A 12,798-nucleotide genomic window follows, 5' to 3' on the forward strand; every position below is an offset into this window, starting at 1 on the left:
GTCTCCAGCACAAGGTGCACCTGTGCTGTTTAATCAGAAATATGAAGAAAAAAAATAGCATATAATGATGAATGTGTTTTGATGATTTTCTACTATAACATGGGTGACCATTGTTTTTAAGTTGTGAGTGGTGAAACACGAGTCATTATCTGTTCTTTTGATGTTATCTGTTCTTTTGATGTTGAGTCTTTGTCCAAGAAAGTGATGTTTGGGTATATACGTTATACTGTACATGCTTTGGTGCTGAATACATTCTGTTGTTACAGGTGTCAAGCTTATGGGCATATGGCAGCAGTGTGTAGAAGGGAGGTTCCTAGGTGTGAAAAGTATGGTAGGTAGGACTAGATATATTTAAAAAGTGGAGTAGGGTGGTGTTTTTTTTGTGAGTGTAGGATTAGATGGTAGGGTGTTTGTTGCATTTTTTCTAGTGTAAAGGGAGGTATACTCCAGTCTAGTAAGTGGCGGTAATGCAACATTTATTGGATGCCAACCGCCGTTAAACCTTATCGAAGAAGAACGAAGTTCAACGACAATTTGACACGGAAGTGATACAACGGTCTAAATTAGCATTTTGTGTACACACTAGTTCTTACAAAAGCTATTGTAACTAGATATTTTAGTAAGAGCATGGTGTGCAATTGCACCTTATCGATCAATGTATGATAAATAGACGCAATATATTGCACGAGACAGGGCAGGGAGAGCTCGGTTAGCAAATCAACTACAGTAACGTAATCTAGCTAGCCAGATAAACAACCCTGCAGCTTTAGATCAATGCATATTTTGGGGATGGAGTTGGTCTAACGTCTAGAAAACAAAGGGACGTGTCGAAAATGGGTGCATTTTACTGTGCGATATGTAGGCAAACATCTTTCTCCGGAAAAGCACACATCTTCGGAAAAAGTCACCAGAGCAAACTCAAAGTGGTCCTTGTTAAATTCCTCGAGAAGGTAAAATTGGCAACTGCCTGCCTCATCAATGCCAGCTAGCTAACGTTAGCTACGCCTAGCTACTACAAATGTTTGTATCCTGCTCAATGAGATGCAAATCATATAAACTATTCCTGAAAGACATGCCTGTGTTTTACAGGTGAAAGAGGCGCGTCGAACGATAAAAAATCCCCAGGTGGAGAGGTTCGATTGCACTCAGCACAAACGCAAATGTTGGTGTTACTGCTGCGGCCTTGAGGTGGAGAGAGACGTCACTGATGGCGACATCACTGTGTTGTTCGGGGGCTTGTTGGAACACATGGCCAGGTAAGATGCAGTACTAACTAATGTAATTAATGTTCATGTTAATATAAAGATGGGACGCTTTCACGCAGTTTTTATTTGCTTTTCTCTATTAATTAATGGACTTTTCTGATGGCTGGCATTATTATTGACCAATGTGCTTGTAAAAATGTGGTTTGGCATATTTCTCAGGGGTCAATTGTCATTTCAGGCCTGACCACAGGAAGGGCACCCACACATTCTGGTGGGAGAACAAAGCTGATCCCAAATTGAGGGACAAGTTTATAATCACAGAAAATGAAATGGAGAGGTAAGAACTCCTCTACCGTTAGCTAAAAGTTGTTTTAGCCTACAAGTTCACTTTGGAAAATGTGTAATATGCCTCAACCTTTTTGTTTTCATTTTAGATTTAAAACGGAGGTGGCAAAAGCTTTAGGCTCATTTGAGGATAAGGAGGATGGGCTTATCAAGCAGGTAGGACATGAAATAACTTTTAAAGAGTGATATAATTGCATTGTATGACTTTCTAGAGGAAAAAGGGCCACATTCACAAAGCGTCTCAAAGTAGGTATACTGACCTAGGATCAGGTCTCGCCTCTTATTCATTGACTTAAAAGGCAAAACTGATCCTGGAAAGGCACTCCGACTGAGACACTTTGTGAATACGGGCCCTGACGTTTTCCTCTAGAAGACATGTAATGAATGCTCTTTTAGTGACTGAGATGTATTATTAATACTGGTCCATACTGTGAATGTGAGAACTCTGTTCTAGCCATGGTGACATCTGACTGTGGGTGTTTGTCCCCTAGCAAGCCACTCATATCCGAGCTCAGGAACAGCATCGCCAGGAGGTCCTTCAGTCTCTCATAGAGGTTTGTTTACCCAGGATGCAACAACAGTATCCATATCGCTGTGACCTCCCTAGTTTGATCAAGTGTGATATTTGTAGTGCGATGGTATCAAAATTGCACTGTATTCCCTACATGGTGCACTACTTTTGACTAGGACTCATTGTGCACTACTTTTGACCAGAGCTATATGTATAGGGTGCCATTTGGGACAATCTGATACACCTTTTATATTCAATAATGTTTTGTACATACACTGAACAAAAGTATAAATGTAACATGTAAAGTGTTGGTCCCATGTTTCACGAGTTGAAATCAAAGATCCCAGACATTTTCCATACGCACAAAAAGCTTATTTCTCTAAAATGTTGTGCACAAATTTGTTTAAAACCCTGTTAGTGAGCATTTCTCCTTTGTCAAGATAATCCATCCACATGCCTGGTGTGGCATATCAAGAAGCTGATTAAACAGCACGACCATTACACTTGTGCTTGGGACAATACAAAGTCCAATTGTGTTGTGACAACTGCACAATGTCAAGATGTCTCAAGTTTTGAGGGAGTGTGCAATTGACATGCTGACTGCAGGAATGTATACCAGAGCTGTTGCCAGATAATGTTGTTCATTTCTCTACCATGAGCCGCATCCAACATAGTTTTTGAGAATTTGGCAGTACGTCCAATCGGACTCACAACCGCAGCCCATGTGTATGGTGTCGTATGGGTGGGCGGTTTGCTGATGTCAACGTTTTGAAAAGAGTGCTCTATGGGGGTGGTGGGGTTATGGTATGGGCAGGCATAACCTTGGGACAACAAACACAATTGCATTTTCCCGATGGCATGAATGCATCGGTGTGACGAGATCCCGAGGCTCATTTTTAAGGTATCTGTGACCAATAGATGCGTATCTGTATTCCCAGTCATGCGAAATTCATAGATTAGGGCCTAATGAATTTATTTCAATTGACTGATTCCCTTATAGGAACTGTAACTCAGTAAAATTGTTACATGTTGCATTTATATTTTTATTCAGTATAGATGCTCTGATGTAAGTTCACATTTTGTCACATTATTGGAAGCTATGAGGTAAAGTTACGCCATGTTGTTGGAGTCTGGTGTATGAACCACTGTTGGCTTTTCCTGAATCAACCTCAGCCTAAGGCAGAGCTGGAGCTATCGAACACAGAGGGCCCTTGCAACTCAGTGGACGAGGCTTCCAGGTAAGACGTTGTTGTCCTTCTATAAGATGGTGTTAATGTTATTGTACTGTAGTTCTAATGATATACTGGGGTTTGTTCAGTAGGACACTGTAGCAGAATGTTTTGAAGCAGTGAACAAAAAATTGTTTATTGGACAAGTCCAGGTAGTCCCTTCCTGTTTGTCGATTACCCAATCCCAAATTGACCCCTAAACCCCACCCTACTGTGGTTGTTCCACTAAAAGTTTTGTGATTATGCTGAGGTAATTTGTGGTTTAGTATGGTACCCTGTGTCACCACTTCATTGCTCCAGACCAGCGCAAGGGGGAGTTAGAGCACTGATTATGCTTTTGTGTCCTACTGTGTCTCTAATTGATGGGAGATATAAACCTAAATAGAAACTGATAATTGTACATGACTTCAGTATTACTTACTAAAACTTTTACACTAAGGTTTTTATTTTATTTTGTTAGGATTATTTGCTCTTACTGTAGCCCACTCCTGACCGGTCACGTTGTACAGCGCCTGAGTGGCTCAACGTTTAAGACACTGCTAAGCAGTGCAAGCTGTGTTGCTACAGATGCTGGTTCAACACCTGTGCCGGCTTGACTGGGAGACCCATGAGAACTAGGTTTTTGGTTTCTCTCCCTCTAAAAACAGAAATAATTAATTCTAAATAACAAACAGGCTTTATTTACAAATTAGTAACAATGTCTCACCCCATGTTCAAGAATGGCCTTTTTCCTCACTCAATTTCCGTTATTTGAAAACAAAATCATCTCCAAAATAGTATTTTTTTTAAACAAAGTGATTTATTAATTTAGAAGTATATAAAAGCCCCTTGGACATTCTCACAGATATTAACCCTGTTATTAGCAGGACAATAAATATTGGTCATGGCTCCAACTTTCCAATATTCTTTCTGTTGGTCTTTTAATAAATACATTTTTGGGTATCCTGACCTGGACACCATGTACAGTATTATAATATCCCATTATGGGCTATTAGCAGGACAATATACCTTTACCAACACCTCTCTGTATTTATACTTTGTGGATGGGGCCTCCCCAGTGGCGCAGCTGTCTAAGTCACCCCAATGCAAAATGCGTTGCCACAGATGCGGGTTTGATACCCGTGCCGGCTGCCACCGGGAGAACCAGGAGGCGGCTTTTGGTTTTAATTTAGAATCCTCAAATCCTCTATTATTGGCGGAGAGTACCGTAGGCGACATGAGTCTCACTAGTGTTGAGTAATGTTCTGTTTTATTTATTTAAAGAGCATATTGAAGTTAGAAGCAATAGGATTTGAAGCATTTTCCTATAACTATTTCGCGCTGCTCTAAGACAAACATGTGGACTGGTCTCGATAAATCAATTCGATTTTTATTTTGACTGAATCTGTTTGGGTATTTGTTAGACTAAAATTATGGTAGAGAAATGTTATGCTCTTAGTGTAACCTTTTTTAACAAGGCAAGTCAGTTAACAGCCTACTCCTTTGGAAACAGAGGGTTTTTCTTGGAATAGAAACACCATAATATTAAGCAATATTTCTTAATCATTCCCATTTACTATGTTCTTACAAAAGTTTTCTGCTATTGAAGGCTATCAAATGCTTCTCAAAGATGCCCTCTGGTGGTCAAATTAGCACTAACTAGCATTTAATGGTACCAGTGGTTGGCACTTAAATAATGTGCCATAGAATTCTGCAGCACCATGCAACCTGTGCTGCACTACGCTGCAACTTTTAAATGACAAAGCACTGTATGCACTTGTGGAGACCTAAGAGGATATGTATAAGCAATATGGTTAAACGTCCACCTAGCCTATCAGTGAGCAAGTGGAGCTGTCAAATCCTCTGATCCTTAAAAGTGATAAGGGTCTAGTGGTCGATTTGGGATTTCACCTGTTTAGTCCTTAGTTAACATGGCCCAGATGTTTTCCCAAATTGAACCTACAACCTCTAAATCCCATTGCTCGAAGGTCTTTCCAAATGGCTGAAATATCCCCCTATATGTTTTGCCTCACTTAGCTTAGTAAACTAATTTAACATTATTTGCATGGATATTGTAACATACAGTAAAATGTAAATTCAGTTAATCAGGTAGAAGCTGTTGGTACACCATGGACCAGGGCAGATATATTATAGACATCAGGGTCTCCTTGCATTTGTAAAGCTTACAGAATGCACCTGTAAATGGGCTGTATGTAATATTATTCAAGTAATCTGTGTCTTTGTGAGTTCTGTATCACCTAATTTGAACTTTGGCAGTAGCTCTCACTTCAGGGCCCCTGGATCCGATGAGCAGGCCAGGTCTGGTCGGGTCGACCAAATGGTGGCCAGGCAGTGGGCAGGCCCTGGACAGGGCCTGACCTTCATTGGCTACCAGGTACGCTGACACGTTGCTCGTCAATCATGACAACTATATTTTCTCTTCATGAGTAAGTGACCTGTCAAATAATAAAATACTTTACTAATATTATTTCCTTTTGGATGGCAGGATTCATCCAACAGTGGAAATGTTCACACAGGTAATTGAAAATGAAAACGATACTTCAGCATCTATTAGTCACTGTATTGTTGTCTAAGTTGGTGAATAGGTTTTGATGACTGTTGTAGGAGCCATCCCTCCATGGTTACAGGAGGACCCCAATGAGGGCAGGTCTGGGACAATGGAGCAGGCGATCGGTCCATCACTCCAGGACTTCCTCAAACAGAGTAGGTCCTTTAGGGTTCAGACAAACACAGATGAAATCGTGTATGACATATCATTGTCCGTTTTAATCCGACTTAAGTCAACTATTTTTCGGACGAGTTGCATATGTGAAAAGACGGACCATTTTTCCCTTTGTGTCGTTCAATCATTTTCATTGTCATTACTGGATGGATGGATGACACCCATTGAAAAAGCACCGACTCAAACTACCATTTTACAAATCCACCCACTAATTACTTAACTCCTCAAGTAGACAGTTAATTTTTGGGACCACCTGGTGAAAGGGCTCTAAATTCAGTCCGTACTAGGTTTGGTTTTGACCACAGCCCATTTAGTCCTTGGTAGATCAGGGTCGTGTGCAATCTGTAGACCTGGGCTCGTATACCCGATAGCGTTGGAACTTAGGCTTGAATGTTTTTAAAAATGCATCTTTCCCACAACAGAGTAACATGCGTTTCCCAAAACAGCATGCAGAGAGAAGTCAAAGTGCGTCGTTGGAGCATAAGATCAAAAGAAAGGCAGTGCTGCTCTCAGACCAGCTTTGTCAATTAAAATCTTACCTTTAATATAAGAATGCTTTCAATATTTAATGCAGTCATCTCGATTTTCATTTGACATATCAAAATTGCAAAGACATTGGCCATGTATTTATAGTTAACTATGTTCTGAAGTTATCGGTGGTCAGAGAAACGGGTAAACCTTGTGGATCTTCCGATGGCATTGAGGAGTATACCACCTCAGTCACTGGCTTTATCAATAAGTGCATTGAGGACGTCGTCCCCACAGTGACTATGTACTTACCCCAACCAGAAGCCATGGATTACAGGCAACATTCGCACTGTGCTAAAGGCTAGAGCTGCCGCTTTCACGGAGCGGGACCGACGAACCATCACAGGAAAAGCGCCAATACAGGACTAAGATCGATACTACAACAGCTCCAACGCTCGTCGGCTGTGGCAGGGCTTCCAAACCATTAGGACTACAAAGGAAAGCACAGCCGAGAGCTGCCCAGTGACACAAGCCTACCAACACATGCATGTTCCAGATGACTGATCACGCTCTCCACAGCGAGTAAGACCTTTTAAACAGGTCAACTTGTACTCTGAGCATGCGCTGACCAACTGGCAAGTGTCTTCACTGCCCAAGAACACTAACCTGCCTAAATCACTACCGACCCGTAGCACTCATGTCTGTAGCCATGAAATGATTTGGAAGGCTGGTCATAGCTCACAAACACCATTATCAACAGATCCACAGATGATGCAATCTCCATTTCACTCCACACTGCCCTTTCCCACCTGGACAAAAGGAACACCTATGTGAGAATGCTATTCATTGACTACAGCTCAGCGTTCAACACCATAGTGCCCTCAAAGCTCATCACTAAGCCAAGGACCCTGGGACTAAACGCCTCCCTCTGCAACTAGATCCTGGACTTCCTGATGGGCAACCCCGAGGTGGTACGGGTAGGTAATATCTGCCACATGGGTGCCCCTCAGGTGCGTGCTTAGTTCCCTCCTGTACTCCCTGTTCACTCATGACTGCACGGCCAGGCACAACTCCAACACTATCGCTAAGTTTGCTGATGACACAACAGTGGTAGGCCTAATCACCGACAACGAGACCACCTATAGGGAGGTGGTCGGAGACCTGATCGTGTGGTGCCAGGGCAATCTCTCCCTCAACATGATCAAGACAAAGGAGATGATTGTGGATTACAGGAAAAGGAGGACCGAGCACGCCCCCATTCTCATCGACGGGGCTGTAGCAGAGCAGGTTGAGAGCTTCAAGTTCCTTGGCGTACACATCAACAAACAAACCTGGTCCAAGCACACCAAGACAGTTGTGAAGAGGGCGTGACAAAACCTATCCCCCCTTAAAAGACTGAAAAGATTTGGCATGGGTTCTCAGATCCTCAAAAGGTTCTACAGTTGCACCATCAAGAGCATCACTGCCTGGCAACTGCTCGGCCTCCGACCGCAAAGCACGAGAGGGTAGTGCGTACGGCCCAGTACATCATCACTGGGGCCAAGCTTCCTGCCATCCAGGACCTCTATACCAGGCGGTGTCAGAGTAAGGCCCTAAAAATTGTTAAACACTCCAGCCACAGACTGTTCTCTCTGCTACCACATGGCAAGCGGTACCGGAGTGCCAAGTCTAGGTCCAAGAGGCTTCTACCCCCAAGCTATAAGACTCCGGAACATCTAATCAAATGGCTACCCATTGCATTATTTTACTGCTGCCTTTAATTATTTGTTACTTTTCTTTTTTTATAGGTATTTTCTTACGAGCCCTAACCAACAATGTAAGCATTTCAAAGTTCTACACCTGGTTGTATTCGGCGCATGTGACAAGTGCAATTTGATTTTGTTTGTTTAGCGGAGATCTGTGTATAATGTGACGCAGGAGGGCAAAAAAAAAAGCATCTAACGACGCACTTAGCTGTTCTACGAGTGGTCTGAAGCAGGCATTTAGATTACGAGCGTTTTTAAAGTGCAACGTTAATAACTTTGGTTTTAGGAAACCGCTCAGATGTAACGATGCTTTTAACGAACTTGGCCTTAAGATGCTTTTTGGAAACTGGGCCCAGGGCTGTAATTTATTAGTCCAAACAGTTGCAAAATGGTATGATTTACAACTTAAACAAGTCTATTGGACAAATTGAGGTAGGTCCCTCCCCGTTTCGTTTTCTTCCGTTTGAAATGTTTTGCAACAGAATCGGCAAAATGAATACGCGACAATGTTTTGCAATGAAAAAATAACAATGAGCATTTCTTATTGGACAAGTCCAGGTTGTCCCTCTTTTGTTCAGTGCCAAATGAATACAACCCCTGACACTCATGTTGCCATCTCTCCCCACACAGAGGAGCAGGAGAAGCTGAAGAAACTCCCCCCTAACCGGGTGGGGGCAAACTTTGACCATAGCTCCCAGACAGATGCCAACTGGCTGCCCTCTTTCGGCCGGGTGTGGAACAGCGGACGCCGCTGGCAATCCAGGTGATGTACTTGTCCTGCAAAAACTGACTATACAGAGTTTCAATTTACATGGCACATGGAAGTGAAATCATCATCTTGTGTGAATTTAACTTTGTTTTGCTCTACTAGGCACCAGTTCAGAGAGGAAGAGGGACAGACCAACAGACAAAAGAGAAAGAGGGATCAGGGTGCTGAGGGAACAAAGAAACCAAACCGCCTGAACAGTGACTATAGTATGCATTGTACATAGAAATGTTACAGAACAAAGCAGTTAAAAAAACATGACATTTGTTTGGAAACCATGAAAAGCCTTTATTTCAGGATATAATGAACTAGGCTCAATTGTAAATTACCTTTAAATGTCAAGCTCACTATGCCCGTTTCAAATTTGATTCCCGGCCAATGTTTTTGGTACTTGTTTTAAAATAAAATAATGAACTGGACTACAGCCACGCCCCTGTGTCTCACATATGTAGTAGAATGTGGGGAGCGGCATTAGCCGTTAGTTGGGGCTGGGTCTAGTGAAATACTGTCCTAGTGTAAAGCATGCTTCCAGACTGGACCCTGGGGCCTTAGCATGGACCCTGGTCCACTTGTTGGTCTTTGCACTTTATTTCATTAGATGGCGTTTCGCCATCCTCAATCTTTGGGTTCCGTGGTTATTAACCTGTCTGAACATTAATGAAATAAAGTGCAAAGACAGCACTGACCCTGGGCCAGTTGTCCAAGGCCCCAGGGTTCCAGTCTGGAAGCACGCTTTCCACTGAAACCAGGACACTTTCGGTATTGCATTTTAGCTGAAGTCAAGTCCAAAAAGATGGCCGCGTAGAAGTCAAATGTGCAAATAAAACTTGTCATCATTGTACAAAAAACATCCATTAAATTATTCAAGTCATTTTTTTTTGTCACTCACACAGGCAAAGATACATTTTATATTCATCCACTGTCTATAATGTTTCTGGATGATGTGATGCCGTCAGTGCGCAGGTGTAATCGGCTCTCTATAAAACCCGATCTAGACAATCACGAAACGGCATGTGTGTAGAATACACAGAAAACAATGAACGCTGTCACTAGTTCAAACATTCACCTCAGTTGTCAGTGCCACAGCCCCCCTAAACCAGGGATCATCAACTAGATTTTATGTTGAGCAATGGTCAGGGGGCCGGAACATAATTACACATTTGTAAACTGCAAAAACCCCAAACAAATATTTCACTAAAATAATTTCAAACCTTGCTTTTACATGTGTATATGATCACACATCTCTACACTTTAGAACAGGTTTCCAACATTAAAATCACTTGGAGATGTGTTTTCAGTCTTATGTCCAACAAATAATATTTAGTTTTGCTCAAACTTGGGAGGGCCAAATAAAATCACCAGTTGGGGAACCCTGCACTAAACATTCTCCTCTCTGAGGTTTGGTGAGTGTTTTCTGGGTAGCAGTGTTTGCACCCGCAGTCCTTTATATCCCCTGCACTCTGGGCAGATGCGGACGTGAGTGCAGCCCTGTGGACCCAAAATGGCTTCCTGTGCCAGTCTATGAGACTGTGACTCCATAGGACCGCTGCCGCTGTTGTCCATCCCGCACACCATGCCGTTACTGAGGGTGCAAGTGGCTGTCTTGGTCCTGCCATGCTCCTCTGGGAGTGAAGTGTTTGTTTGTAGTAATATCCCTGGGCCTCGTAAACCATGCAGTGCCATACTGTCCTCGCACAGCAGGATCCCATGGAGAGCCCTCAGCATCTCTGTACACATGGACAACTAGAACAGAAAGGGCAGAACCATAAGTCCATCTTTTGAAACGAGATGGATTGCTGGTTATCAGTGCTTTGGTTTAAAGCTTTTTTCCCCTCCCCTTTACATTCTTTGCGAGGTCTAGGTTGAAATTTGTTTAACTTCAGATGTAAAGTTGCATTGTCAAGCAGGTGTGAAACCTTACATACTGAAGAACAAAAGCATAAATGTATGCAAATTGTAAAGTATTTTTGTCTGTCTTTCATTAGCAGCTTTTACCATGAATGCGAACGCCAGGGAAAATGCCTTTAAAAGATGTGTTGTTGGCTGTATAGTGCGCTGCTCTATAACGCTCCTAGGGTTGAATCACGGCCTGAGTGAAGATTGACTTAAGTGGGAGTTAGGATTTGACCCTAAGAGGGCAGCTGGCTACTAAGCTGGGAGAGCAGCTACAGATGACACCTCACCTCTGACCTCGGAGAGTGTTGCTGCACCCAGACAAACTCCAGCCCCGCCATGAACACAGCCAGCAGTAGACCAGACAACAGGACAATAAAGACCCCACCTATATTCTCCATGCCCAGCCCTACCACAGAGAGAAGAGCTCTTAGTGGTTTAATGGTGATAAATTAGGCCGTGATTCAATCCAATCGCGGGTTAAAGGCAATGCGGCTTTTAAAGGCTATTTCAAATTGAGCCAGCATATGCAGTGTTTACCGTGAATGTAAGCTCCGCAAACACAGGAACATGGCCTTTAAAAGCTGCAATGCCTATGACCGGCGATCAGATTGAATCCCAGCCTTACTCTTTTGACATTGATGTGCATCACCATCGCTGTATATAGTTGTTGAATGCTTGGAGATTTTCCCCACAGTGTTGTCTTCTGTTGTGTACTATGTTAAATAAATATACTTGACTTTAAGTCAGCAGATTGTGGTTCCAATTCCAGCAGTTCTATAACTTCAGTTTAGAGACAAGATGCACTGATACTGTATATTTTCTTGTCTATGGACAGTAATTAAGATTGTGTATGAAAGTGTACCCTGTGCTCGACGGTCATCCTCATTGGAACACTTGTCTCCCTGCCACCACTTCCTCTTAAGGATCTCCAGCCTGTTGTCCTCTTGGAGTTTGAGTACGGCCAGGTCGATCTCGTCCCGGTACACTGAGCCTGATAACATAGAATACAGTTTATTATGAATAAACTGCAAATGACTTCAGATCACCTAATTATAGACATTCTGTCAGCAGGGTTGTGTTCAGTTGGCACAAAACGGGAGAAACATTTTGCAACAAAGGCGGTACTATGAACAGAAAACAATGAGAACACTGAAGGTAACTTTCAGATGTTTTCTTTCTCAAAGAGCTACATAACCCGTGTCTGATAATCCTATTATAGACTCAATAAGGCATTTAGAAACTGCACAGATTTATGAAATGGAATAACCCTCTATCCCCTTATACAGACTGTTGCAATAATCAATCTCTCCCTACAAAGGACAGCATATTATAGTCTTGGGCAGAAAAGGGAATAATTTCTTTATGACAAGCGGTCACTGCTCTCGTTTGACCAACTACAGAAGTATGGAATCCCAGCCTCTCAGTTCTTTGTATTTGCAGATATAACACTTTATTCTCTTGGTGCAGCAAACACTGGACGATCCAGAAGGTTCAAAGATTGAAAGTATTTTAAGGCAGTCTGAAAAAAAGTTACATTGTGCACTTCTGAAGATACAGGTCTTACCCAGTGGCATGCCGATGCCGTAGCCTTTGGTGTCCAGCATGCCTCCTATCTGGGTGAGGTTACAGTTGCGCTGGCGGTAGTACTCATTCATGGTGCTCTCCAACAGGTAGGCGTAGTTGGACTTGAGCACCCGGTCGATGCCTTCCTCCGTGCTCTTCACAAACACACTGGTTTGCTTGGCATGCATGAAGTTCCACATGCGCTGGTAGGTCTGGTACTGAGAGTTCTGTGGGCAAGCAAGAGAGATAAAGACAAGGCTGTAAAAAAAAAAAAAAAAAAATCAGTGGGCTATAACCCAGAAGGAAAACTGGTTGAAACAATGTTACTGTGATAGAAGTTTTGTCCGC

At 42.7% G+C, this 12,798-nt stretch overlaps 2 protein-coding genes across 6 annotated transcripts in view; one reads left to right on the forward strand and one right to left on the reverse strand.

The window, feature by feature from the left end:
- Positions 1 to 374: 374 nt before the first annotated feature.
- On the forward strand, positions 375 to 9,429 carry cenatac (centrosomal AT-AC splicing factor). 4 transcript variants are annotated; one of them, XR_005053596.1, is made up of 12 exons: positions 377 to 950; positions 1,090 to 1,256; positions 1,444 to 1,542; positions 1,640 to 1,706; positions 2,042 to 2,104; positions 3,235 to 3,299; positions 5,547 to 5,664; positions 5,776 to 5,806; positions 5,895 to 5,993; positions 8,268 to 8,296; positions 8,856 to 8,988; positions 9,097 to 9,429. XR_005053596.1 is itself a non-coding variant. In XM_021617664.2 (11 exons), the coding sequence occupies exons 1-11, from the start codon at positions 834 to 836 to the stop codon at positions 9,215 to 9,217; spliced, it is 1,080 nt and encodes a 359-aa protein (XP_021473339.2). In that variant the 5' UTR covers positions 387 to 833; the 3' UTR covers positions 9,218 to 9,429. The 4 variants fall into 4 exon arrangements, 2 of the variants coding, with proteins under 2 accessions (XP_021473339.2, XP_021473340.2); XR_005053595.1 differs by having other exon boundaries at positions 375 to 950; positions 8,268 to 8,988; positions 9,097 to 9,112; XM_021617664.2 differs by lacking the exon at positions 8,268 to 8,296 and having other exon boundaries at positions 387 to 950.
- The window catches only part of LOC110533448 (glutamate receptor ionotropic, kainate 4), a 95,910-nt gene continuing 92,370 nt past the window's right edge, over positions 9,259 to 12,798 (reverse strand). For both annotated transcript variants that reach the window (XM_021617662.2, XM_021617660.2), the window contains exons 17-20: positions 12,452 to 12,677; positions 11,750 to 11,878; positions 11,175 to 11,293; positions 9,259 to 10,734 (exon numbers count right to left, since the gene is read on the reverse strand). In XM_021617662.2, coding sequence (XP_021473337.2) covers positions 10,369 to 10,734; positions 11,175 to 11,293; positions 11,750 to 11,878; positions 12,452 to 12,677 — 840 coding nt within the window. In that variant the 3' untranslated portion in view covers positions 9,259 to 10,368. The remainder of the gene's footprint in view (positions 10,735 to 11,174; positions 11,294 to 11,749; positions 11,879 to 12,451; positions 12,678 to 12,798) is intronic.

This window comes from Oncorhynchus mykiss, chromosome 10 (genome assembly GCF_013265735.2).
Source record: "Oncorhynchus mykiss isolate Arlee chromosome 10, USDA_OmykA_1.1, whole genome shotgun sequence".
Taxonomy (NCBI): domain Eukaryota; kingdom Metazoa; phylum Chordata; class Actinopteri; order Salmoniformes; family Salmonidae; genus Oncorhynchus; species Oncorhynchus mykiss.

Bases quoted from the DNA above. Each gene is read 5' to 3' on its own strand.
- cenatac (XM_021617664.2), top strand. From the start codon at position 834: ATGGGTGCATTTTACTGTGCGATATGTAGGCAAACATCTTTCTCCGGA. The intron at 1,543-1,639 runs GTAAGAACTCCT...TTTTCATTTTAG, and splicing joins ACAGAAAATGAAATGGAGAG to ATTTAAAACGGAGGTGGCAA. The intron at 2,105-3,234 runs GTTTGTTTACCC...AATCAACCTCAG, and splicing joins TCCTTCAGTCTCTCATAGAG to CCTAAGGCAGAGCTGGAGCT.